Raw genomic sequence first — 26734 nt, 5'->3', positions numbered from 1 at the left:
TCTGCTCTATTTTATGTGCCGAAGGCCTCCACCCATTCAAAAGAGGCTGAGGCTCTATTTTATGTGCCGAAGGCCTCCACCCATTCAAAAGAGGCTGAGGCTCTATTTTATGTGCCGAAGGCCTCCACCCATTCAAAAGAGGCTGAGGCTCTATTTTATGTGCCGAAGGCCTCCACCCATTCAAAAGAGGCTGAGGCTCTATTTTATGTGCCGAAGGCCTCCACCCATTCAAAAGAGGCTGAGGCTGTGCGTCGCGCCGGCCGGCCGTAAATAAGGAGCCCGTGGCGGGGGATAGAGAGCACCGAGTGTGGGGTGTGTGTGTGTGTGTGTGTGTGTGCGGATGGATGGATGGTTGGTGGGGGCAGCCCAGGCAACGGCGTTTGGGTGCAGATGAAGCACTGGCAGAGGAGCCTGATCAGAAGTGATTAAGTGCAGTGCGGTGTGCAAAGCGCATTAATGAAGGGGTGCGGAGTCATCATGTAAATTAAATATGTCAAATCTCCTGGTGAACTTTCAATCTTCACACGCAAAACGCTGCTTTCATTAACAGCAGCCATTTTTAACCACCACCACCACCACCACCCCTCCTAAGAAAAAAAACTACAAGATAGACTAATGTGAGAGATACCAGCAATTTCCACCTTTTTCATTTTTTTTTTCTATCTACCTTTTTTTTTTTTTGCTTAACAAAGTGCACCCACTCCCGAGTGTAGACTCTTACACACACTCACACACACACACACACACACACACACACCTTCCTTGCAGAAGGTCTGACAGGCCGTGGTGATGGGTTCGGAATGCACATGGTAATAGGCCAATCAAAAATGCAAAACAATTGGCAATTACTGAGAGGACCTAATGGTCATTAGAATTTACAACTAGGTAATGAACTAAAGGCTGCCCACGCCATGCATATTCATAAAGCAATTTAGGCTTTGAAGATTAAAGAAGTGCTTAAAATTCAAATGAGCCTGAGCAAATTATCAGTAAGATTCAGTGAGGAAGTAGGGGCTTTTTGTGTGTGTGTGTGTGTGTGTGTGTGTGTGTGTGTGTGTGTGTGTGTGTGTGTATGTGTGTCTGTGTCCAAGCACATGTGTGGTGCATGTACTCATGTGTGAGTGTGAAAGCAAGATTTTGTGTATAACCCTGTGTATGCATGTGTGTGTGTGTGTGTGTGTGTGTGCGTGTGTGCGTGTGTGTGTGCGTGTGTGTGTGTGTGTGCGTGTGTGTGTGTATTTGTGTGTGTGTGTTCACACTCACACACAAGCATGCCAGCGTGTGTCAGCATGTTGCACCATTCGCCTCAAGTTTTTGTTAACCAGGAAGCAGCAACCACCCGGTCCCTCAGCATGCAGCCCTGTTCCCCCGCTCCGGCTCTGCCTCTCGCCGGCGACATCACAGGCATAATGGCCGCTCACCATGGAAACCGTTTACACCTGGATTTCATCAACTACTCTCCAGATACACACAGATACACCTCTATTCAAGCCATGTATATTTACATGGGAGATGTCTTTCAATCCATACTCCATACTTCCGTGACATAAAGAGATTTTATGATGGTGACACATTAGTGGCAGATATTGCATTACCATCATTGAATATTAAGTAAGTAATAAGACCAGTAGTAGTAGCCGTAGTAGTAGTAGTAGTAATAGCAGTAGCAGTAGTAGTAGTAGCAGTAGTATTAGTGGTAGTAGTAGTAGCAGTAGTAATAATAGTAGTAGTAGTAGCAGTAGTAGTAGTAATAATATTAGTAGTAGTAATAGTGGTAGTAGCAGTAGTAGTAGTAGTAATAGCAGTAGCAGTAGTAGTAGTATTAGTAGTAGTAGCAGTAGTAATAATAGTAGTAGTAGTAGCAGTAGTAGTAGTAATAATATTAGTAGTAGTAATAGTGGTAGTAGCAGTAGTAGTAGTAGTAGTATTAGTGGTAGTAGTAGAAGCAGTAGCAGTAGTAGCAGCAGTAGTAGTATTAGTGGTAGTAGTAGTAGCAGTAGTAGTAGTAGTAGTAGCAGTACTAGAGGTAGTATCAGTAGCAGTAGTAGTATTAGTGGTGGTAGTAGCATTAGTAGTAGACATATCGGCAGTACTAATGGCATAGAGACTAGAAACACAATTAAATCCCCTTACAGTACTAGCAGGATAAAAGCAGAGATGCAAGAGGCTCACTACGTGGCATCGAGGATGAGAGGACTTAAGGCGCAGACAAAACCTTCTGCCTCCCTGAGATAAAAACAGACCCAAACAATACAAACGATCTGCCTCTAACCAAATGAAAAGAGCTGCATTACAGATCTTCACAGGCACTGCTTTCTATCTATGTGTGCCATGACGGAAGCAGCCTCGTCTAAACAGAGAAGGTCCCCATTCCCCCCACTCATCACCATCACAACAACAGCAACGACAACAATGACATACAGACATTTAAAAACTCATAATAATAAAATCTGGGCATGACAAAGCTGGGGCGGTTGTCAGTTTTCAGTCGGTTACATTTAGACTGAAGGGCTCCAGCCATCTTAGCGCTAAAGAGCCAGGACGTTTGAGTGAGTATACGTGCATGGTGTTTTCACCCCGCGACTTTCTCTAAGACCTCCAGAGATACAGCGCCTCTGCCTCTGTCTCTGTCTCTGTCTCTGTCTGTCCTCCGCCGGTGCCTCTGATAGACGCCGCATCTGCCCGGGCTGCAGCTGGGAGCCAGGGGTTGCCTTTCATTCTACAGGCATCCAAAAATAAAGCAATTAACTTATTGGCAGGCAGGCGCTCGGCAGCGTGACAGGCCATCCTGTGCGGGGTGAGGGGGCCACGGACCCCCCAACCCCTGGCCAGCACGAAGCCTCCTGACACGGGGGCAAATTATTCCACTGTACAAACAAGTGTCTTTCTCTCTTTTTCTTTCATTCTCTCTCTCTCTATCTCTCTCTCTATCTGTCTCTCTCTCTCTGTTTCTCTTCCTCTGCCAACACTTGTTAAAGCCGGTCGCAGCAGAGAGAAAGTGGCAGTCATGGCGTGTGTTTGTGTGTGAGGTGGGTGGTTGTATTGTCCGTGTGTGTGTGTGTGTGTGTGTGTGTGTGTGTGTGTGGCTTTGAGTAGTCCCTGAGGAGTGCACGCACACAAAACACACACACACACACAGAACTCACACATGTATTTTGTACACACACACACACACATCTGTACACATAGCATACTTCACTGCTTTGAAGGCGAGTGCAGATGTTATTCCTCAAATATTTGTTTTGGGGTGTGTGAATTTGCATGTCATATACATAACAGCAATCATCACCCTAATGTGCATCGGCAGTGCCAATAACGGTCATTAGGCATTAAAAAAAATAATCTCTCTAATGCGCTTAATTCACATTTTAATTGTGTGTCTCATGGTAACATAAAAATGCCACTTTGGAGATTAATATGCAAACTTATGAAATAATGCCCTCCCATGGATATCTGCAATCGTTTAGTTCTCCTGTGCACGTCAGCCCAATTTCCTGGACCTCACGTCAAATTCAGAGATTCTGGCAACAGCCTCTCAGCTCTTCAACTACTGTGGGGCCCAGCACACACACACACACACACACACACACACACACACACATTCACACCACACAGCCAAAAAATAAAAAAAAATAGGCACACACCCAACACTGTCACGCACATTCACACACACAAACACTCAGAACTAGGCAAACACCCAATACACACACACACGCCTCACTTTAGGCATGAGGGGGGACACACACACACACACACAAGCACACACACACACACAACTCGCCGGGCACTTTTGTGGGCCAGTCTTTGGTCCGTGCCGACACCGCGGCCCTGGATTATTTATCCAGCGTTTATGCCGCGGCGCTCTCGGTATGTTCTCCTAATCAGCCGCGGCTTGGTGAAGACTTTTTGATTAGCACACAATGAGCAGGCGCCCAGAGGCCTGCCAGAGCCAGTGTGAACCTCGTGTGTGTGTGTGTGTGTGTGTGTGTGTGTGTGTGTGTGAACCTCCCTCGTGTGTGTTGGAGAGAGGAAGCTAATGAAGTCACACAGGGAATGCCGCGTCGCACAGACAGAGAGAGAGAGGGAGAGAGAGAGGGGAGAGAGAGAGAGAATGAGAGAGAAAGAGAGAGATGGAACAAACAAAATCAAATAGAGAAAAAGAAGGAATTAGAGACCGAGAAAGGGACAGAAGAGAGAGATGGAGCAAAAAAAAAAGAGAGAAAAAGAACTAGGGAGAAATGGAGACAGATGGAAAGAAAGCGAGAGAGAGAGAGAGAGAGGGCGCGATGGAGGGAAGGAAGGGAAACCAAAGGCAAAAAGCAGGCCACTGAGGGGGTCTCTGTGTGTCTGCAGAGACTCAACTTTTGCCATTTGTAACCATTAGAGCCCAAATGAATTGATTGTATTGAGCGCCTCGGCTGGCAAGCCTGAAGCCCAGCGAGTGGCAGCAGTCTTCAAGGTCACCGTGGAAACTCAGACAACTTCTCTGGCCCACTCCGAGAGGATGGAGACTACTGCTCGACGGTGGACCGCCCGCCCGCCTGCCTGCATGATGAGGCCTCCAGCTGACACACACACACACACACACACACACAGACAGACAGACAGACACACACACGGAGCTCATCTAAGCAGATGAGCGGAGGAACCAGTGTGTGAGTATGTGTGTGTGTGTGTGTGTGTGTGTGTGTGTGTGTGTGTGTGTGTATGTGTGTATGTGTCTGTGTGTGTGTTTGAGTATGTGTGTGGTTATGTGGGAATTGGTCGGATATTGCGTAGTGCTGCTATGAGTGTATATAGGTTTGGCTAATCAAATAGTTTCAACACAAGTCTGAGCCTGTGTGTGTGTGTGTGTGTGTGTGTGTGTGTGTGTGGAGGGGGGGGTATGACCACTGCGCAGATCAGGGGCAGGTTGCAGCTATGATGGGAGCACATGAGTAACAGGAATGCCCAGCGTGGAACCAGAAGCCAGAAGCACAACAGCCCAGCCCTCCCCCCCCCCCCCCTCTCCCCCCTCTCCCTCGGCCCCGTTCCCTGCCAACCATCCTCTGGCACGGCCCACTGGGGATGTCCTCCAGCAACACTGCCAACTCCCAAACCCTTTCATGTTCACCCCCGAGCCCAAACGGCCCTCTTGTAAGCCCAAATACACACACATATCAACACACACACACACACACACACACACACACACACACACGCGCGAGCTACATGTGTACACATCAACACATTTGCCTAAAACATGCTGATGTACACACACCACAAGTACTAAATTCAAACACTACTTACAGGGGTGAAGGAGTGCTGTCCTTCATTCACATTTATACAAGCATAAGGGATATGAGCAATTCCATTTCCTCTGAGTCTTTGCACTCACACAGCCCCTCACACATGCTACACACACACACACACACACACACACACACACACACAGTCTTGGTAATTCAGCACCATTTTTTGCTTGTTTATAAAACGCCAGCCTGTAATCCACTGGGATTTATAAATACGCTTTGTAGTACATAAACATTTTTTATGGACACTTTTTTTCCTCCCTCAAACATCTGATATAATTTGAGAGCCACGATGTGACAGGGCCTGGTAGGCCTATATGTACACACACACACTCTCTCTCACACACACACAGGCCCAGGAGAACGAGAAAGAGACAGAGAGGGGGGAGGGTAATTTCAACAATGTATTATTAAACTCAAAGAAAGTAAGGGAATACCTTCTAATGTATCTATATATTTAATACAGATATGGCCTTGTGCTTTGCAGAGAAATATACATTAGAAATCCATGACTGTCTGTAAACTTTAAAAGAAAAAGGTTAGCCAACCACCACTTTAAAGGTCTATGTGTGTGTGTGTGTGTGTGTGTGTGTGTGTGTGAAAAGGGGGTCTATTTTATTTATTTTGTACTTTGTTTTAACGCACATTTAGTGCATGTTGACCATTCTGATCTTCCTAAAGGAAATGCATACATAACACACACACACACACACACACACACACACCACACACACACACACCTAGATATACGCACACCTCCAATGCACACACTGTGAACATATGTGGGCAATTATTTGGTGCTTTCTCCAAGGGTGGGAGTATGTGTGTATGTCTGTGTATATATGTGTGTGTGGGGGAGGGGGGGTGTCTAAGCAGCTCCTGAATGAGCAGACGCTTCAGCGTGGATCTCTCTTTCTGTCTCTGTCTCTCTCTCCTTTTCTCCCGTCACCAAAAAAGACGCCATTGTCTGGAGGTGGGAGGGGAGGGGCTCCAAGCAGCAGTGGTTGGCGGGGGGCTTATGTCGGGTAGAGAAGGGGGGGCGGGGGGGGGGGGGGGGGGGGGGGTTGGCATAGGTGGCAGCATGCCAGTCAGGGAACGGCTGTCTGCTAAATACCTTTGTTTCCCGTGAGCTGGATCTCGCCACAAAGCGAAGCCAGAGGAAGAAGGGAAAATAAAAACAGGTAGAGAGAGAGAGAGAGAGAGAGAGAATGTGCAGCCTCCTCTGCTTGAAAAGAGGGGAGAGAAAAAAAATCCCCCCTTCCCTAATACGCACACACACACACACACACACACTCACACACACACATCACGGGGATAAAAAGTCCTATTATAATCTGAATGTGATTTTTTTTTTTCATGGATCAATTATATAAAAGGCAGAATCCAGGAGTGGGACATGCATAATATAAATAAAAACATGTGGCCAAAATAGGTCATTGTTTCAGCTTCTCATTGGCAGGGGGGCAATGGGGGGGGGGGGGGGGGGTCTGGAAATTAACATTGAAATGTAATATATGTCAAGAGAAAGTGTACACTTCAGCTCCCCAGCACACACACACACACACACACACACACACACACACCCACAGACACACACACTGGCATATGTACCAAGCCAAACCAGCTCTGTACCTTACTCTCCTAGAGAATCTGAGGAATCTGAGGTTAAGAGAAAAAATATCAAGGATGGGAATTTTTTTTTTTTTAAAAGGATTTGCAACCGTCGGAAAAATAAAAGATGAGGCGCTATTTCTATGCATATTCATAAAGCCCTCGCATCGGAGGACCGAGCAGCAGAGACTCCGGTGACAATAGTGTGACACACTGCTTTATGGGGGAGGGGGGAAGCCGCTTTCTGATCATTCATGGTCCCTGATCGTGGAACAAGAAAAATGCCGGAGCCTCCTGCAGCCTGCTCGGAGAGTGGAGGTCTAAAAAAAGGATTCGGACGTGTCGTGCCAGTACTACTGTGCTCACCCATGTCTCCGAGTGCCACCGCAGCTAGTCTCTACATCTGCGACTAGAACAGCAATCCTGAATTTAGTCGACCGATGAACACACTCACACCCACACACACACAGCGGAAGATACGCTTTCACATATACAGCAGAAAAGTAATAATCACAAAGACACAAGCATGTACATGTACATGTGCACACAAACATACACACACACACACACACACACCCACACACACACACGTCACACGTTGTTGATTGATGGGGGGGAAGCTGGGAGCTGGCAACAGCTGCTGATAGAGACCAGTTCCTCTGTCTCTCAGCCGAAGCTGTTTCAGTCGGTCTTACAGGCAGGTTGCTAACCGCTGTCTTCATCTATGCCCGAGCACTACACTACACTACACTACACTACACTCACATCACCCATTACTTCACTTCTACTCCTAGCACACAGCTGGAAGAGAGAAAGAGAAAGAGAAAGAGAGAAAGACAGAAAGAGAAAGAGAAAGAGAGAGGGAGAAATCACATCCTGGGCCTCTAGGAGAGACCCTCTCCCTTGTCAGCTACAAAGAATTACGCTTTGAAGATAATCACAATCATGACAGACAGTTACGCTTGAAATAGTGGATGATTTGAGAGAAGGGAAAAAAATGAACTAGATTATATTTTAAAAAATGGCTCAAATTGCTTGGGTCTTTGTTAAGGCAATCATCTGGGTCAAATTTTGGCACAGAAAATTGCATGCAGCTCATATGCCAGGCAATAGCACAGTGTAATTGATTCAATATTAATTGGGTGCCCCTGATTTACATTGACTGCTAAAGCAATAGCTGTGCAACTGAAAAGAGAGGGAGAGAGAGAGAGAAAGAGAGAGGGAGAGGGGGAGACAGAGCAGAAAAATAGAGAGACAGACGATATGCATGTGTGAGAGAGGGAGAAAAAGGAAAAAGGCATTTGAAAAAATACAATTATCCGTATTGAGGTCCATTCTGCATATCAGTGCTGAACTAATCGGCTGACATGCTGCAGACCGGTCATAATATCAAAAGGGGACATCAGCGTAGCACTAGACAGCCCCAGAAAAAAAAGAAAATGCTTGTTAAAAAGTTCACCGGCGTTCCAAACGGTTTCATGTTCGGATCCTACGCAAATTCAATCTGTCACGTTGACATATTTTTGGACGTCGCGCTCAAAAAAAAAAAAAAAGAAACAGAAAAAAAAAACACACTGGAGATCGCCGGATGTTACTTTGCATATTTTTTACATTTCATCAAGAGAGCCAGACAGAGAGAACGGAACAATGGCAATGCCATTATCATCAATGTAATGCGTTGAGCATTCACACTGCGCTTGATGCTCTTGGCACACACACTCATGTGTGCGTGATAAAAGGCCCATCACAGTTTAAGATTAACAACCTGCCTTTATTTTCCCTCCCCTCTGTCAGTGAATCTCGGGATTGGGGCGCATAATCTCATTTAGGGATTAATAGAATAAGTGTTGCCGTTGGAGGAACGGGACTCGCGGCCGCCCATATTAAAATGGCACGGAGCATACAGGCGAGGCGAATAAAAGAGGTGAGGAAAGCACAGAGAAGGGGGCAGAAAGAGAGAGGGGAGAGGGGGGGGTAGAGGGCAGGAGGGTAGAGGAGGAGAGGAGAGGAGGAGGGGGGGGGGGGGAGAGAGAGCTGCAGAGTCGATTACCCCCGTGCTGACGGGCTGGGCCCCCTCGCCAGGATGCATGGCCTATTTGGGGCAGCATGCATGGAACACACACACACACACACACACACACACACATACATGCAGTGCTCAGCACACACACACACACACACACACACACACACACACACGCGCGTACAGTGCTCTCCACACACGCGCGCGCGCATACACACACACACAGTCCATTCCACCATGACAGGTACTGCTTTTCGTCCTCTCCAACAGACCCGTGCTGTATGTAAATAGGGATGTTACATCACAGACACAAAGCTCCGTATTTGGCCATTTGAAGCAGCCAGCGTCGGGATGTTTCAGGACCATGAGGTCCTCACTATCCCCTCTCTCCTCAAAATCTCCCCGACAACACCTCTCTCACCCAGCCTAGATTCAACAACATAAATTGATCACTAACATACCATAACGCGCCTACAATTACCACCACCAGCAGTGTAAATATAAATGTATGTTCTTATTTGATTTAGGAGGCCTGATATCCTCAGTTCTGACACTACCCACGACAGAGTGACTGATTTCACCTGCATTAGCGTCTGAACTCCATCCAATCCATGTGCCCAGAAGAGAGGCATTCCACAAATAAGAACTTTATGACTGACGCACATTCTCCAGCCCTAACTGTCCTTGAAGATGTTATGTCTAAAGTTATCTCTAGTCTATGACTAATTAATGTCACCATTCCCTCTTTGACCCACTAGCATTGCGCCACGATTAAATAACACACTAAGGAGCTGTTGAAGTCTTTCCCTCAAAATGTTTTTTTTTTTTTTTATAACAACCACACATAATACCAGTGACCCAACACCATCGTCTGAACCCTTTTATATTATGATGTAAATGAGCTTAATAACCCAGTTTAGCTGCTGACAGGAACACGGCGCTAGCGCGCGATAGCCGGCACGCTTAAATGGATTGTATAATTTGTGCTGAAACTGCGTCAACATCTTTTAAAACAAAGGGGTTAACCAGACATGCATGACCCTGGTTAGCACCCATATCCATTAAACCCACAATGAATCTCAGGGAGACGTTGGCTTGACTGTCCTTTAACCGACTGCAACCTCTCACTGTAAATCCACCTCACTGAAGGGTATTTTTCTCTTTCTTTCTTTCTGTTCTCCTCTCCTTTGGTGCACCCCCCCCACACACACACACACACACACACACCCCCACGCTGCCCATCATGCAAGCAGCTAGGATGTCTTTGGGAACTACTTCATCCTTGAACCCCACCAGCCCATAATTACTCCTGAAAGAAGGTCAAGTACAAATGATTGTTGATGGGGCTGACCCAACCCAAGCACTTCCTGGAAAACCAATCCCTCTGAAGCAAACCAGAGAGAGAGAGAGAGAGAGAGAGAGAAAGAGAGACAGACAGAGTAAGAGAAAGAAAGAGAGAGAAAGAGAAACTCTTAATGTGAGGGGGGGGGGGGACTGAAGACAAAACAGGCTGGAGGAGACTCGCTGGCATTTTTCTGCTCACAACAAACAGCTCTTTAGATCACCAGCAGCAGGCCAGCTACGTACAGTAGACAGGCACAAAGATTTCCAGCGTTATACAATGAGCTCGGGGGGTGGGTGGGTGGGTGTGAGGGAGTGGACATCGAGTTCTGTAAACACCCTGGCAAAGGAGCAGACGACCTTATGATTACCTTAGGTCACAGTTTAACCCTGCGGATTCCAAGATTTTTTTTTTTTTAAAGTTGTTTACAAGCAAAGTGATAAACTGTCTTGTTTGGCTCTTTGTCTCTGTGGCAGTATTTCATGTTTTCCCATGCCTTATTTAGTGCTGGAAGTCAACCACTAGAAGTTCACCCTAATTAAAATACACGCAGAAAAACTCTAACAAATAATTAGTGGCGCTAAGATTCCTTAAAATAAATTACTCTCCCTCAACAAACCGAAAATAACTGAGCGTCCCTCTACTTCCTTTTCACGTTTTTTTTTTTTTTCATATATTTTGGTAAGAAAGTGAAAATCTGCAGGCATACATTTATTCGGATAAGATGTGGCCATGTAAAAACCACAATGAAATCAAGATACATCTGTAGAAACCACATGAGAGAGTCCAAGCAGCACAGAGAGGCATTTCCCATGAGCTTGTGGACACACACTGAGGGTGGTTGGGGTGGGGGGGATGTGTGTGTGTGTGTGTGTGTGTGTGTGTGTGTGTGTGTGTGTGTGTGTGGAGGGGGGAGAGATGTAGCCTCCACTGTCACACCAAAGATCCTGACACCACCCCTTCAGCGCCCAAAACTTTCCCCTCCTCTTGCTGAATCTCTTCATTCCCCCACCCTCCGACACCCACCCCATCACCCCACCCGTGTCCGCCCCCTCTCTGTGCCACCCCCCCCGACCCACCCCATCACCCCTCTTTGTGGGGATAAGCCCATTTGTGTGCCCTTCAGGGCGCACCCACGGTGCTCCACTTTGTCCAGTCACAAAATGGCAACTTCAAGCCAAGGTCGGCCATGTCACTTTGCCATTGGGCTATATTTGATTACCGTGTGTGTGTGTGTGTGTGTGTGTGTGTGTGTGTGTGTGTGTGTGTGTGTGTGTGTGTGCGTGGTAGTTGAGGGGAGAAAGAAACAAAAAGAATGCCATCCCGTTGAGCTCAGAGGATCCCAGGGCATCTGCAAAGCCAAGTTTAACCATTTAAAAAAAAAAACTCTTCCCGAACGCAAGCAGAAGCATCTGAGGCCAGGGACAGGAAGGGCGAGAGAAGATGAGAGTGAGCCCACACTGGAGCAGACAGCCGACAGAGAGGGGCTCTGATCTGCAGCACAAGCCTGACTTTAATTACCGCAATCCCCACTCCACTCCCTCGAACGGCAAAGTGAAAACCCATGGTGATTCCAAGCGCTGATGAGCAAATGATAATAAATCAAAACAAAGAATGTTTTTCATCTTTGCTTTGGAAAACAAAAGCTGCAGCCTCAACTTGACACTGGCTCGGAGGTTGGCTTTCACAGCGTGGCAAGCTTCAATAACCCACCACACCATTTGCTTCGTATCCTTGTTTGCTCTGTACACACACACACACACACACACACACACACACACACACACACACACACACACACACACACACATCTTGGCAACACATAGGCTTACGCACAATCCTAGTCATCCTCCATATTAAGGTTATTGATATCTGTCTCCAGAGCTGTAGTTGGGATCCACCCAATTTCTCTAAGGACCAACAAACCCTTCAATGAGGGGGGAACATGTGTGTGATGCATGGTCTTATGCATCTACTCAGTATGCACAAACACACACACACACACACACACACACACACACACACTCCCTGCCATCCCTTACAGTAAGAGTGCAAGGGTGTGAACCACAGCCATCCCTCCATAGACGTCATACTTTCTTTTTTGTATCTCCATGTGTATTAAGCCATGTTCCTATCACCACTTCATTGTCCTCCTCTTTTTTCTCATTTCTAAAAAGGGTGGTTTACCTGTAATGTGTTCCTGTTTTGGGCAAATTCCTCGAGAGGACGTGGACAAGCAGTCGTCATCCTCGGGCGTGACCTGGACGCCCACCTCCACCGGGTTGGAGGCCCTCCTCAGCTCGCCGTGCGGCGGTGACGGAGCCTTATCCACTGCCTTGTCTATGCACAGGCTGCCATTGCATTGCTTCCTCTTGTGCTCGATAAAGATTAGGATATCCCCGAGAGGGAAGTTCATCTGGCACTGGCCACAGGTGAGCAGGTCCTGGTCTCCTTCCGGAGGGAGCTGTGCCAGCCCGCGGTGTTCCTGCTGCTGCTGCCGGTGTTCCTCCGAGAGCACGACGGCGGACAGAGGCTCGGCTGCACACGCAGGCAGGGATGGCACGCCAAGACGAGACGAAGGGAGCGAGGAGGAGAGAAACACAGTGCCAGGGACCAGGGAGAGAGAGAGAGAGAGAGAGAGATGGAAAATTAGACACTGAATGTTTGAGTGGATATCAGCAAGATGACTGGATGAAGCATAATATTGAGAGATGTAGTGGGGGGGGGGGGGGGTCATCATATGGCATGGTGCATGTATGTCATTGTCACAGAAATGCCTGGCTGTCACTTACAGAGGCACTGTACGATAGGAGAGGGGCTCTATGGTTTTTCTGAAGTGAAGCAAGAGGCACAATGATCTCCATAGGTTCTCATCCCTGGCTTCTATTTTCCAAGATATTTGGAACAATTATTAAAACCACAAGAAGGATCATATCAGGTGAACAACATGTGTACAACAGAGAGAGAACAGCCACAAAGTGTGCTATAAAACATTAGGTGTGTGTACGTACAGCTAGGAATCTCCTCTTTACACACTACACAACGTATTCCATGCCTAATAATATGTGAGGATGATATTTTCATGAGCTTGGCACGGTTAGTTTCTGCCCTATTTGACAAAAGCAATATGTGAGCTTGAGACGCATCATCTTTAAAACGTGTATCAGAAACAAAGTAACTTCAGATTTCCTCGGTAGGTTGGTCTCACCCTCCTCACATCTTAAGATGGAGACGTTTAAATGTGTCCAACACATGTGCAGTGCGGAAACCCAGCGCGTTTCGGCAACCAAAATAGTACACCACCGGACTTCATCCATGCGCATGACTTTTTTTATTTCTTTGATCACCGCTTTCACAGCCGGAAATCGGGATGAGGAGTCGCACTAGTAAATGCCTCTCTCAAAATCCAGGATTAAGGTTTTTTTTAACTCTTTGTAAGAATTTCTATTGTCAGTCACAGACAACCGGGGAAACCCATTCATGAATGGCTATATCTCACCAAGACGGATGGGGAGTCGCTACTTAAGCACTACGCTCAGTATCCATCGAATTGAAAATCGTTGCTCTTATAGGTGAAAGTACTCTGCCAGTTTCCTAATGGTTAAGCATCATGACCTTCTTTACTAAGCTGCCAATTTCATATTTTAATGAACCTAAAACCACTGAGAATCAAAAAATAGATTTTAATTTTAGTTGCTGATGATTGGTACAGATTTTTGATAAAAAAAAGTGTTGGGATCTTGTGAACTGAGGTTAAATTTACTCCAGCCCAACCCAGACCAGATATCGAGGGGCGTATGTGGAGTAGCTCCCAGACGTGCTCATGAGGGAAATATCATCTGAAAGCGCAAATCTACACGACATCAGCGCTCCAACTAGGACATAGAGATAACATGTGATAAATTCCGACTACTGGTAGGCTACTACCCCTAAATTGATGTTAGGTCATACATGACAACGGTAGAGGTCTTTTTAACATCCAAACTCGCCAGTCTGCTAGTACAGTAGAAACAAAAGCCAACGTTGTGTAATTAAATCAAATTGAATTAGTTTGGTCGCTTGTCTGACATTGGGCTATTTTGTGTTTTATCATTTCACGTGTTTTGTCCACTTCGTTTAATGTGTTACGTTATTTTAATATACCCATTAGAGTACTGGGGTGACAAAATTAGACAATTATTTGAATGATAAGATAACTTGATATTTCTAACACACATTAATGCATGATATAGTTTTCTTTCAACGGGGTTCTAAATCTGATTTTTTTTTATTTTAATCACTTTACAAAAGGCCTTATCGTTTAGCTAAAGTGAATAGGTGTAGTTTGACATTTAAAAAAATTGGTAGCCTACACGTTTCCATGGTAGGCTACTGAGAGAAGTCAATCTACTTTGGGCATCACACATTATGTTTCCTTAATTCACTCGGTCTGTTAATCACTGTTATAGGCCTCCGTAACACTTTTACCAATAAGGGGAGATGACTTAGAACAGTGTTAACTTTGATCGGTTGTAATTCAATAAATGTCCCTTCACCGAGCAGGTTTGACACTCAATAGGCTACACAATTATTAAAATGTGATAAATAGCTTTACCAGCAACAATTCAGGGGAATCGTTAATTTTTTAAAGTTATGCCACCGATCATTGGACGTATAGGATTAAGGCTGAAACCTTTAAAAATATTTCACTCGTATACCAAATAAATGTATTAGCTTCTAGCCTACTTGCCCTTCTCAGTAGCCAATGAAAAAAAGATAAAACAAAAAACTTTATAATCTATAATTTCAAAACAATTAAAGCAATCAGACACGCATACCATATGGATATAGTCGCAGTCAAATAAACATCACAATAAACTGTGTGGTTACTATTTTCATAGTCTGCAAATGGACGACGTTGCAACAGAAATACTAGCCATAATTTAAGAGGCTCCATATGAAGTATCTGTGTACTGAGGTGCTTATTATGTCGTTAATTTTAAGATGTCTTTACATGTAAGTGTTTTCATTTTCCGTCCAAGACACTGCAATGCCTTGGTGCATTTCAGTTAGGTTGCCTTCAATAGCTTAGCACTCCTCATTTGGTTGAGTTTTCTCTATTTACAAATTGTATTGGTAGGCTCTTCGTATTTATAGCCTATAGTGTTCTTAAATACTCAAGAAAAACACAAGAATTGAGGCGGGTGTGTAAATGGGAGGGGGGCAGCCTTAACCCCATATTATATGTTTCCTTCTATTCTAAACACATCGTCAAATATGTAGATTGAGGTGGCGGTGAAATTGATCAGGTTCAAGTTCACATCCAGTTTATGATCGTTGTCTGCCCCCTAGCGGCGGACCTTCGACACGGAACACAGAACTTAATGGAACCCGAAGAGACCGTCTTTGCAGTGAGATCCAGCAGACATGGTACGGAAACCTAATAATGCCATATGATACACTACAGTGTTACAACAACATTGTATCACTTGTGTCAAGCCCGTTTATCGCTTAGAATGCCACGCCGTGAGAAAGAGCGGTGGTCTGGTACATAGAAAGTAAACGGCGATAAACCTGCGTTTTGTAGGTTACCCAACAGCTACTTCACAGTTCCAACCGTCGTTGGTTTTTCGTTTCAATAAAACAGTACACCGACGAACGAGGTAAATGTACAGGTTACGAATAAAGTATTGCGCTCATTGCATCGCACTAATAATTGTCTCATAAAATGTACATTCTTAACCAAGTAAAATTGTTCGTTTGTGGCTGAAAGTGCTTGTTCTTTCTACCCGAGCCTTTAAGGCGTTCGACAGAATTTCATCTTGCCTTACCTTTCAAGTGTCCCTTTACGAATTAATTGAACAAAATGCAAAACCAGGGTCCGTGAAGGCATTCGGTAAATCAGGAAGAAAGAATACAGAGGCGAAAATAGTGTCCCTGTTGCTCTTTACGAGAGCTGCCCCCAACAACTCTCTTCGCCACGAAGCATTTGCTCTCTGTCTCAAAAGGACTAAACTTAAAAGTTTAAACGTAAACATGTCTATCCTCTTGGTATAGGTCTTTGAATGTGTTGGGAGAAAATCTGCAATTTTTCTACGAATTTCTTATGCTGCTGGCGGTGGGCTACACACACGCGGCGCTTGTAAACAGTCAGACACGAGATTTTTCCCAATCAAAATCCACTTCCACTTTTTTGAAAATCTTCCAAAAATAGTAGGCTACGAGAGAGGGGAAATCCTGCCCTGAATCGCACCCAGAACACGTTACGTTATATTCCGTGAGATATTTTTAAAAACCGAGCTTAAGCATGCATACCTACCCTTCGCCGCGCACCTTAACGTATGCTCTTAAATGGCCAAAGCAACGGGGGCACAAGAGCCACGGCATAAGCATGTAACGAAATTCTAACCTAAAACTTCTGCAGCTGCCTGCAGATTGCATGCTGGATGAAAACAAAACTTTTCTCTGAGATTGTTAGAGAGGTAAAGTGCGTAAAGGTATTTCATAGACGAAAAAGAAATTCTCGCCACGCTCTTCACTGAAGTCCACTTGACCACGATTCCGCTGTCCAGTGTCCACTGTGCCTCATGAATTACGCTCTCCGTAACTGGGTTTTTTCTCTCCTTTGCCCAATACCATATACCGGCCAAGAGAAAGAGAGTGAAAACAGTAGACATTACAAATATTGTTCTACTTACGCGAAAAATCCCGTTTGCTTAAGTGCTGGGGTTTGCCTTGCTTGCGGCGAGACATGGTGGTTGGTGGTGGCGTTCAGCTCGGTTCACATCGGGAGAGCCGGGTTAGAAGGGAGACTCCAGAGAAAATATCTTCATCAATGCCTTTGACATCCAAAATAAATTAGAAATAATACAAAGATGGCGCAGGGAAGATGGATTGTGGGATAGCCGTCATGGCTTTTTTGAAAAGAGAGAGAGAGAGAGATGAAAAAATGGCAAAAGCCCCCCTGAGCTGCAAGTTCAAGTGCGGACGTGACGTCCCTGCGAACTTGAACGTCAGGAGATGGATGGACACAGACATACAAAACATGGGCAGGGCAAAGCCGGGGAGTGGGAGGAGGGAGTGGAAATAACAAAACCAATGGACACTCATTAGGGGCTGGACATGAAAAATAGACCCGAAGAAGCCAATGGACAGAAAGATCAGGGGGCCGGACAAGAGGCGAGAGAGAGAGAGGGAGAGCGAGAGAGAGAGAGAGAGAGAGATGTCTAATGAAAGCAATGTGTAGTGTGTGTATGTGTGTGCGTGTGTCTCTGTGAGTGTGCGTGTGTGTGTGTGTGTGTGTGGCGGGGGGGCGCGGCGGGTGGACGTAGGAAAACAGACCACGAAAAGCCAATGGACAGGAGATTCAAGGGGGCTGGACATACGATACTCAAGGGGAGGGGAAGAGAAGCGTTTAATATAAGCTGTCGCAGTGGACATTGATCAGGGCTCCGGAGCAGGAACACTGTGTTAAGCGGAGAAAGCACACTCCCCGGGTCTAACAGTCAGAGGTGTTTTTGCGACCGAGCCAAAGGCTAGGTGAGGGTGAAGCAGCTCTGAAATGAAACTAAGGGCGAGAAACGATCGGGTTGCACGAACAGGACAGACAGGTTCCGCGTGGGGGCACCGGTGTATGATGCGGGGGTGGGGGCGTTGAACCGCTCACTTGTGTGGAGAGCGTAACCTATGGTGTAACCTATGCCTCAGCCCAGTAAATCAGAAACCTATGGAGATTGTTTGATATAGGCAAGACTAAAGTAAACGTGGGTGACACTTGCGTACGTTTAACTGAAGTTTGCGTGGAATGTAGGTGGGACTTGAATACCGGAGTGGTGTTAAAGACAAAACACACTGACGAACAGACCATGGGAACAGCCCACAAAAAGGGGTAGATGTAACAAGTTTCAGATGTGTTCAAGTTTGGCATGGCAGATGGGGGAGGGGGGCGTCAATACATCGCCAAATGGATTTAGAGATTATCAATATATAAGATGGTCAAAACACCGCGTGAGCAATCCAAATAATGACACCTAGAGACATCATGCTTATAACAAATGTGATGACAACGCGGTTCTATACACTGGGAGGGATGAGGAGAGGAACACCCCTGCGAAGTCGTAGAAGTACGACTCGCGACCGAACGGAGCGAATCTCAGGAGCGAACTGCCGTGCGTGCAGTGCGCGAGCTGTTAGGAGCGGACGGGAGACAGTCTGCAGGGGAAAGAGAGGAAATCGATAGGAGATCTTAAGAAAGAGCAAGCTTCGGGAGTGGAAGTCGAGCCTCTACGAAATGTATTTGTGATCAGAGTGAGTTACATTTTACAGGGTACATATTTCGCGCCTCCTTTTGTGGACAAAGTTCGCTCTCGGTGTTAATGCATAGGTGAATTTCTCCGTCTCTCTCTTTCTCTCCCTCCCTCTCTCTCTCTCGTCTTTTCTGTCGCCGGTGACGGTATGTCAAGGTTCAGGGGCTACAGCGATGGTAGGCGTTCTTCGTCCAAGATGCGGTGACGCTGCCCCTGACCCCTTTTTTTTTAGGGCAAAATGAAACTGTTATCGTAACCTACTGGTCCTTATTGAACTATTAACAACAGGGCAGCATTTAGCTTAGGGGCCATTAGGATGGCGAATAATATTTAAAGTAAATACCGAACGGTGTCCAACAATAAGCTGCTACTTGTGTATTGTATTGTATTTGGTAGGAAAAGTGTTGTAGTACGTTTTTACATTATTTGGGATTATCTGTGCATGGTGGAATTAAAAAAAACATTTTGTAACGGGATAGACGCAACAAGATGTTTGCCCTTCTTTAAACTGATTCTCCATTTGAAAACAGTTCTAATAGTCCGTTCACTCATTCACGCCAGACCGATAGATGTGGTCTTGATCGTCAGGTGTTATGCTGACACAAGGTTTCCTGTTTCATTCTTTCTCCAAGTGTGGCGGTATAGGCTAAGGTTGCGGTGCGGCTTAGAGAGTGCGCTAAAGATTCTCCGTTATTATATGTCCGGGATAGACTATACGCCAAAGACATAGCCTACCAATGTAAAATGCTACATCTTGTTGCATCGTTGAAGTCGCGAGCGCCTGTTTTTATCACTGACCGGGCCCATTATAAGCCACAATAAGTGGTAAAGACTTGAGATGTGGAAGAAAAGCTCGTGACAAGTGTCACGTATTCATCCGAGAGAAAAGTTAGATATGTTCAAGTAACGGAACAACAGTAAGGCTGCCCGATATCTTCAGTATGTTACGACTAAGTTTAAGTTAATACAACGTGCTCTCAAAGCATTGAGGCAATCAGGCATTTGTAAAATAAGCATAAGCCTTAAGGATATATAAACTTAAGGACACAGGCTACCACGATGTTAGTTATATGCCTTGCAATATAAAGAGCGATGCACAAATTGTCTTTTCTCCCTGAATGTATAAATTACTCTCCTGAAATATTTGCGTATTTATTGCGTTTGGCATGTGGAAGCTTTCTGAACACATTTAGAAGCGTACAACTATTGGAGTATGGCAATTCTTAATGCATGGTACTCTTTATTCCAATAACGTTAAATGAATAAGTCAAAGTTCTAAAGAGTAAATCAAAACAAATCAAAAGAGCTAAACGGAGCAGTGCCGAGTGCAGAGACTGTGGAGGGTCTTCTCGTTTCCTTTGAATCAGCAGAGTCCTGCTGCAGGCACACTGGGAATGAAAAGGCGGCAGGATTGAGAACTCGGTATATCTTTACTGTCTCTTACAGGTCCTCAATTCAATTCAATTTTTCTTCACAAAAAAAAAAGCGTCACAGTCGTCCTGGTAGGCTAATCTCAAAAGTAGCTGAGTTGGTTATCAGTTGATGTTGGGGTTACGGCTTAAGTCTTTTAGGTGAATTTCAGTGGGCCCGTTACATGGAGTCCATGCCTCCACACTGTGCGCTCCCCATTCTGTATGAAGAGCACCAACCTTGACCTCTCTCTACACTCCATCTGCTAATGCAGAGAGCTTTTTTTTTTCTCCTTCATTTTCACTTCCTCTCTTTTCTCTCTCTCGCTCTCTCTCCCTCGCGCTTTCACTACACACATTCTCCATGTTCCTGTGCAGCGGGCATTGATCAAAGCAAATCGAGCGCTACACCTCCTTCAGGAACCGAGGGTAAAGGCAGCGACAAAACCCCCGGCGTGGGCAAGAAGCAGAATTTCAATATGTAAATGACAGCGCGACTGATTCTATCATAAATCAGCCAGCCGTTGTTAAATATATTGGAGTATCCATCTCGCCTACAGTGCACGATCTGACATGCATCACCCGCTTGCTCGGTCCCTCGCGCGCGTGCGTGCGTGTGTTTGTGAGAAGGGTAGAAAAATTACCATCGCATATGTTTTAAAATGAAAATACTGAAAACAATAAACTGAACATGCAGAAAAAGTGAACGCTTAGTATGAACGCTCACGTTGTATATTATGCCGTTCAACAAATAAGGGTTAATGTTTGCTCAATTGAGCTGGGATAAGAGATGGACAACAGTACACCTGAAAAAGAAACGCGATTTACATTTGGAATTTGTTTACAAACAATGCATTTAGGAGTTGTTACAGGTCGCTAATAATATTACCACCTCCCTCTAAATTCAAGTAAAGCTTAATTAAAATAGAAAACAAAAATCGACAAATTCTCAAAGGAATAGACGGCGAAATTCCTTTTGGTCACGTGCGCGCCTTTCCACGAGCAGTAGCTCAGAGGAAATTGACTGACTGGCCGCTTGGGCGCATTTCAATATATGGAAATGACCAGAGGCTTATGCGATAAATCAACGCCCAGCGTTCCCTGTTCATGCTTCACTCTTTTTTCATTTTTTCTCTCTCCCTGGCAATTCATCAGGATATCTCTTTTGCAGGGACTGTTTTTCTATCATGAAATCATTGCGATATGAGCATAGAAATGTTGCTGTTTTTTAGATGATGTACCGCGACAAAGTTCAATTACCTGTGGTTGCTTGTGCTAACACAGAACACAGCCCCCGCCCCCCTCCCTTAACTCTCTCTCTCTTTCCCTTCATTCATTAATCTATCTTTTTGCGACTAATTGAGGACTTTCTTGCTATTATTCACGGCATTAACCTCATTTGCAGGCCTAGGTGTAACGTGTAGTCTAATGACAGGTAGATGATCCATACCACTATGCAAGCAACTGGAAAGCCCCCGCTATCCCCGAGACGAATTCGGAAGTTATGTCTCGTTTGTTAATGTCATTAAATCCTCGACTTCTCCTATGCTATGAGAAGCAGACTGTAACAGAGGCCCGAGGCTGCTTAAAGAAGCACATCGGATGGAATAGCCTATACAGTAACACCTACATCCCTATTATACAGGCGATGCTTTTACGGAACACACTGAAGTATGTGGATTAAAACTATTTTTCAGCGCGCACTGAGAAAACAGGGCGGCCACGTGTCAGAACACAAGGATGTGAGTTTCTTGGAGAAGAAAGGGGGGCGGGGGGGGGGGGGGGGGGGTGCACAGATAGATTGTTTGTCACTGTTGTGAAATTAAACCACTATGAAAACATCTCGATGCAGCCTGCAATAGACCAACTAGCCTTACTTAGACAATAGCCCACCATTAAGATTATCAACAAACAAGATAGACTGGTTAAAAATAGCCCTGTCAATGAAGACGGGTGAACTGCGCTAGCTCCGTTGTCAAGCGGCTTATAAACGTATAACAACTAAACACGGAGAACATGGTAAATAGTTCACGCAATCATATTTGGATATCAGAAACATTAACCTATCAATCACTCCTTTCTTCTAGAGCGCTGATAGAGCTGTAGCCATGCTGCCATTTGTGCTGTGACATGTCAAGGAAATGTTCAGGATGATCCACACCCTAATCGATAGGCTACGGGTTATTATTAAAAGGGAGGTTAAGCTATAGCTGATAGGCCTACTTAAAACTAGAGAGAGAGAGAGAGACGGAGAGAGAGATGATGTGCTACTGTAGGTGACTTTATTTTTTCATAAATAACTGTCGGTGAGTGGGGTGCCCTTGTGTTAGGTTGAGCACCTGCCCCTCAAAATGTCTGTGCACGGCCCTGTCTTGTAGCCCCCGCAAGTAAACCCTGCCTTTCCGGGGGAATTTCAAGCTTTAGCAGTTCAGACAGATTCGCTGACTGACAATTAATATTAATGGCTAGATTTCACAATGTGACATTATCACACTGAGCGATGGGTGGGCATGCCATCTGGGTTTTGGCAGGTATTAGATATAATCAAAGGGATTATGTGGCTGTGGCTGAAATTATAAACCTGAGCACTGGTGTTATATATAAAGGCAACGGTATGTGTGTATCCTGTGTCATGTGCTTGTGTTCATAGTGTCGTGAACGTGAGTTCACATATGTTACAGTAAGAAAATGTTATCACAGGCGATCATAAAAACAAGTGTGTGTGTGTGTGTGAGTGAGAGAGAAAGAGAGAGAGAAAGAGAGAAAAAGAGAAAAGGAGAACGAGAGATAATGTGTGACTGAAATTACGTGGTTAGCCATTGGAAGCCACGGTGAGATATTCTGTTTTATTTAAATTAATTATGTTGCAACGTCCTTAATTCAAACTGACAGTTTTCACAACCGCAAATGCCCATCCCCACGTATAAGTGCTACGGATATACCATCGGGCAATCTTCATCAATCTGTGGTAATGCATGACCATGTTTATTGGTGTAGTAGTTAAGTCGTTGTTAATTTTACACTAAACGGTTGTTATGATGATGAATGAGGGGGCTGGGATGGTACACATGGGACGTCTACCATTTATCTGTTGAGCGAAGGCCTTCCTTTACTTTACGCCTGAACAGTACAAGCTGTTTCAGACAACAAGAACATATTATCAACACGAGCTTTTCCGTGTTCTGTGCGTGTCACCGCGCTCTGTATCAAGGACATGGGGACGTAAGTGGAAGAAGACGAGATTGACCTGCACGCATTTGTTCCTCACTTAGAACACATTTTTGAAGCCAGTGGCGGTCATATTCACAGTACAGCATGCTGACAACAAAGGCATGAGAAATGCTATATTCCTACCGGTTTTGAGAGTTGTATTATTAAGAATAGGATCAGAGAAAAATCAAAAGGTCATTAAAGACCTATAATGTGACAGAACATAAGACTTTGTGTGAGCTGTAGACGGATAAAAAAGATAACTTATGCTTTATCTGTGTGCTATGTGTGTCTATACAAAACATGTTTGAGTTTATTGATTTTTTTTTGGTTTAAACAAGTAATCTCAGGTCTTCATCACCGATTTTGCTTTGCATATAATTAGATATTTATGTCTTAGAGAAATTAAATAGCTTGGTAGATCAAGAGTGATGTAGCCTAGTTAGCGGTGGTATATCTAAGTTAACTGATACTGAGCGTACGGACTTGCTGTTGGATTTCTGCAGAGTTTCTTTTAAACTCATTGCCACATTTATGATAGGGATTAAATATTCAAGACAGCCATGCACGAACTCAAATCAGTACTAAGGCTCCCTCTAGCGTCAAGATTTTGCGGCTGTGCATATGCACCTTTTAAGCATAATGCTATGAGCAGGTCCGGCCCGAGAAACCAAAAATACACCATGAAATAAAGCCTTGGTTTCAAAGTGCCGTGAATGTACATTTATCAGCCCTAAATAGGTTTACAAGAAATGTGATGACTTCTTATGGCAATCGGATACATTTAGCTAGACTATAGCCTGTCCCCTCATAAAATCTTGACTTTTGACTAAAAGGAAATGGAAAATAAGCAGAATACAACACAAGAAAGTAAATCAATTAATACGTGACTCACTTGTAATAAAATATTATGAAAATATAAATACCACATGGTCACTTCTTTTGCCGTTACAGATCCTCCTCAACGACAATGTTCTTGAATGTGTGGCACAGGTGTCTTTTCGTTCAAAGAGAGTAAAATGCACAACATGTTTTTCAAATTTCTCAACATGTATGCCACATTTCCCTTGTTTGCGATCGTAGATTAAGATGAAATGTAGGCAAGACCATTGGTAGGCCTTTACCATAATTCGAGATTGACGTTTTGATGTTTTTTTTTCTTTCTCCATAACATGGCATGTTGTTAGTGATTAGGATACAAGAAAATGGTTTACAAATTGCAATCAGGCGTTTTATGTTTGCAAGTTTGCTTTGTGATGTCTTGCTGATAGCGCATTGTGTTTAAGCAATCTGACACCGCACATTAACGAGAAAAAAAAATTGCCCATAAATATCCTAACTTATCCGAAAGAGATGCTTATTTCGTCTCAAAGTAAAAAATCCAATACTTTCTGTGACTGCATTATGAACTCCAGTCGTTTCAGGGCATTAAACGGTTGACAGAGCTTTCAAAGTTTTTTTTCTCAACTCCCATGTGTGAGAATTAATTTATACTGTTTATGCTCGTTGGTGAGGTCTATCGGGCTACCTTCAATGGAATGTAATACACCTCCAAGAGATTTGTGATATATCATAGGCCTATAGCCAATTCCAATGAATATCAATAGAAGAAACGCCAGGACATAATTCGCTTCTAATTTGATTAAACTACGCTCAAGGCAAGCGTATGTCTCCGGTAAGGGAATGGCGTTCTAATGACTTTAAAGACATCATACCAAACTGTTTTTAATTATTTAATGGACTGCGTACATAGACTACTTAGCCCGACGCCTTTTTAAATTATCAGTCAACCCCCAATAAATGAGAGAGATGCGGGATTTTCTTTTTTCGGCAAAGCGCTTAACACTGAAAGGCTATTTATTTCAGCTTCAGCATGCTAGAGCGCTCACGTCTTGTAACCCGCTGTTAATCATACTTTCGCGATATCTGTACACAGAGGCCTATAAAATATGTCGACCGAATATAACGGCTGTTGGAACTGTCTGAACAGAACAGAATCTGTCAACAAGAGGATCGATCTCGACAAACATGGATATTCACACACTGGTGTAAAAACTCTGTGTTGAAAAGCTTATGACACAGAAGTCAACATTCATTCAAATTAAATTAAAATCTAATGAATGCAATTTCTTCAGACGAAAGGCCAGACAATTGTGCTGTAATTATAATCTCATTGGTTTATTTCCTTCAGAACCATGGACAGCGTCAACGTATTCCGGGGTTTTTTTTTCGGTTAAAACTCAAGACTCCTTCGTGATAGTAAAATATAACAGCGTAACACTGATGTTGACAGCCCACGTTTGGTGTAGGCATAATGTGTGCTTTCATGCCTGATACAGAGGATAGGCTCCTCTTTTCCACCGTGTTTCATGTGCTCGGAAACATTAGATTAAAGGTTTAAGGTTTATTTGCAATGCTCTACACACACTGGTGTTATCAATCGTGTTATCACGGACAGGTAGGCTACACGATATGCAGCCTACAACTCTACTCTCTGCGTGAGAAATGTTGTGTAATTAGCCCATAACACGATTTCCGTTTTCCAAATTTAACTGTGTGACTCGAATCACGTGTGGTACCCTATTCTCGTTTGACAGACATGTTGTTTAGTGTGCATTTCAAGCTTGTTACTTTAAGTTTCTCTTTACTTTTAATGAAGGCATAACAAGATGCTCACTTCAACATATCCTCAACAGCCTATCTTCCCCTCATCCTCGTTTTATTAATTGTAACTTAGTGTGTGATGAGAGCAGACCTTTTTATGGTACTTAAATAGCCTATAAATCATGAAACACTGTTAAATGTTTTGCGTTAATTTCACTATTGCTTGTAATATTGCTCTTTGCTATCCCATAGGCCTATACTTTGATCACTGTCTTACTAATAGAAATGTGGAGCTTGATCACTAATTAACATTTTGAAACACACAGTCTGTTACCTTAACAGTTGTAAGACTTATCATTTCAACCGCACTTCATCTTTTTTTCATAGATTTACATTCATGACCCCCTTGGACGACTGCAGGGAGGACAACACCTATTTTCCGTTTATCAGAACCAACTCTGACGTTCTCCGCTGAACACCAAAGACTGTATAAAGGGATTCTCTGGATACATATGGATGCAAATTTTAAATAAATAAAATGAAACATATATTTTTCAAATAAACTGCATATTGGACAGTAGTCTTTTTTATTTCCTCTGAGCACAATGTAAAACATATTGTTTTATAGCTGTTGACTTAGTTTCTAAGTTCTCTCTCTCTGTGGGTGTGTGTGTGCGTGTGTGTGTGTGCGTGTGTGTGTGTGTGTGTGTGTGTGTGTGTGTGTGTGTGTGTATAGGCTATCTGTAATCTGTAAACAGCCCATTCAATTCACCAAATCCTCTCCTCACACGGACCTCGTAAAATCCCTCCAGCAATACAGAACTACAGAAAAGTAATGACTCTGTTCAGACAATTACGACATGAACGACGGCTGAGCCGGAAAGTTAGTAGGCCTTCTTTAAATGCTGCTTGGGTGTTTGATATATTTCACCACAAGATGGCGCCAAACGAAAAGATAG

The 26734-nt window shown here is 44.3% G+C and overlaps 1 protein-coding gene and 1 long non-coding RNA gene across 2 annotated transcripts in view; one reads left to right on the top strand and one right to left on the bottom strand.

Annotated features, from left to right (window-relative positions):
• Positions 1–17414, bottom strand: part of bcl11aa (BAF chromatin remodeling complex subunit BCL11A a) — a 64373-nt gene extending 46959 nt beyond the window's left edge. Inside the window, exons 1-2 of the mRNA XM_012819888.3 lie at positions 16945–17414; positions 12455–12805 (exon numbers count right to left, since the gene is read on the bottom strand). Of these exons, the coding sequence (XP_012675342.1) occupies positions 12455–12805; positions 16945–16999 (406 nt within the window). The 5' untranslated portion in view covers positions 17000–17414. The remainder of the gene's footprint in view (positions 1–12454; positions 12806–16944) is intronic.
• Positions 17415–17555: 141 nt separating this feature from the next.
• Positions 17556–26338, top strand: LOC116223311. Its single transcript, XR_004165035.2, has 2 exons — positions 17556–18553; positions 26163–26338. It is a non-coding gene; the product is annotated as an uncharacterized LOC116223311 (long non-coding RNA).
• The last annotated feature ends 396 nt before the right edge of the window (positions 26339–26734 follow it).

The sequence above is a fragment of the Clupea harengus genome, chromosome 13 (genome assembly GCF_900700415.2).
Source record: "Clupea harengus chromosome 13, Ch_v2.0.2, whole genome shotgun sequence".
Classification (NCBI taxonomy): domain Eukaryota; kingdom Metazoa; phylum Chordata; class Actinopteri; order Clupeiformes; family Clupeidae; genus Clupea; species Clupea harengus.
Note: the sequence above shows the minus strand (reverse complement) of the source record. Positions and strands in the feature narration are given on the sequence as shown.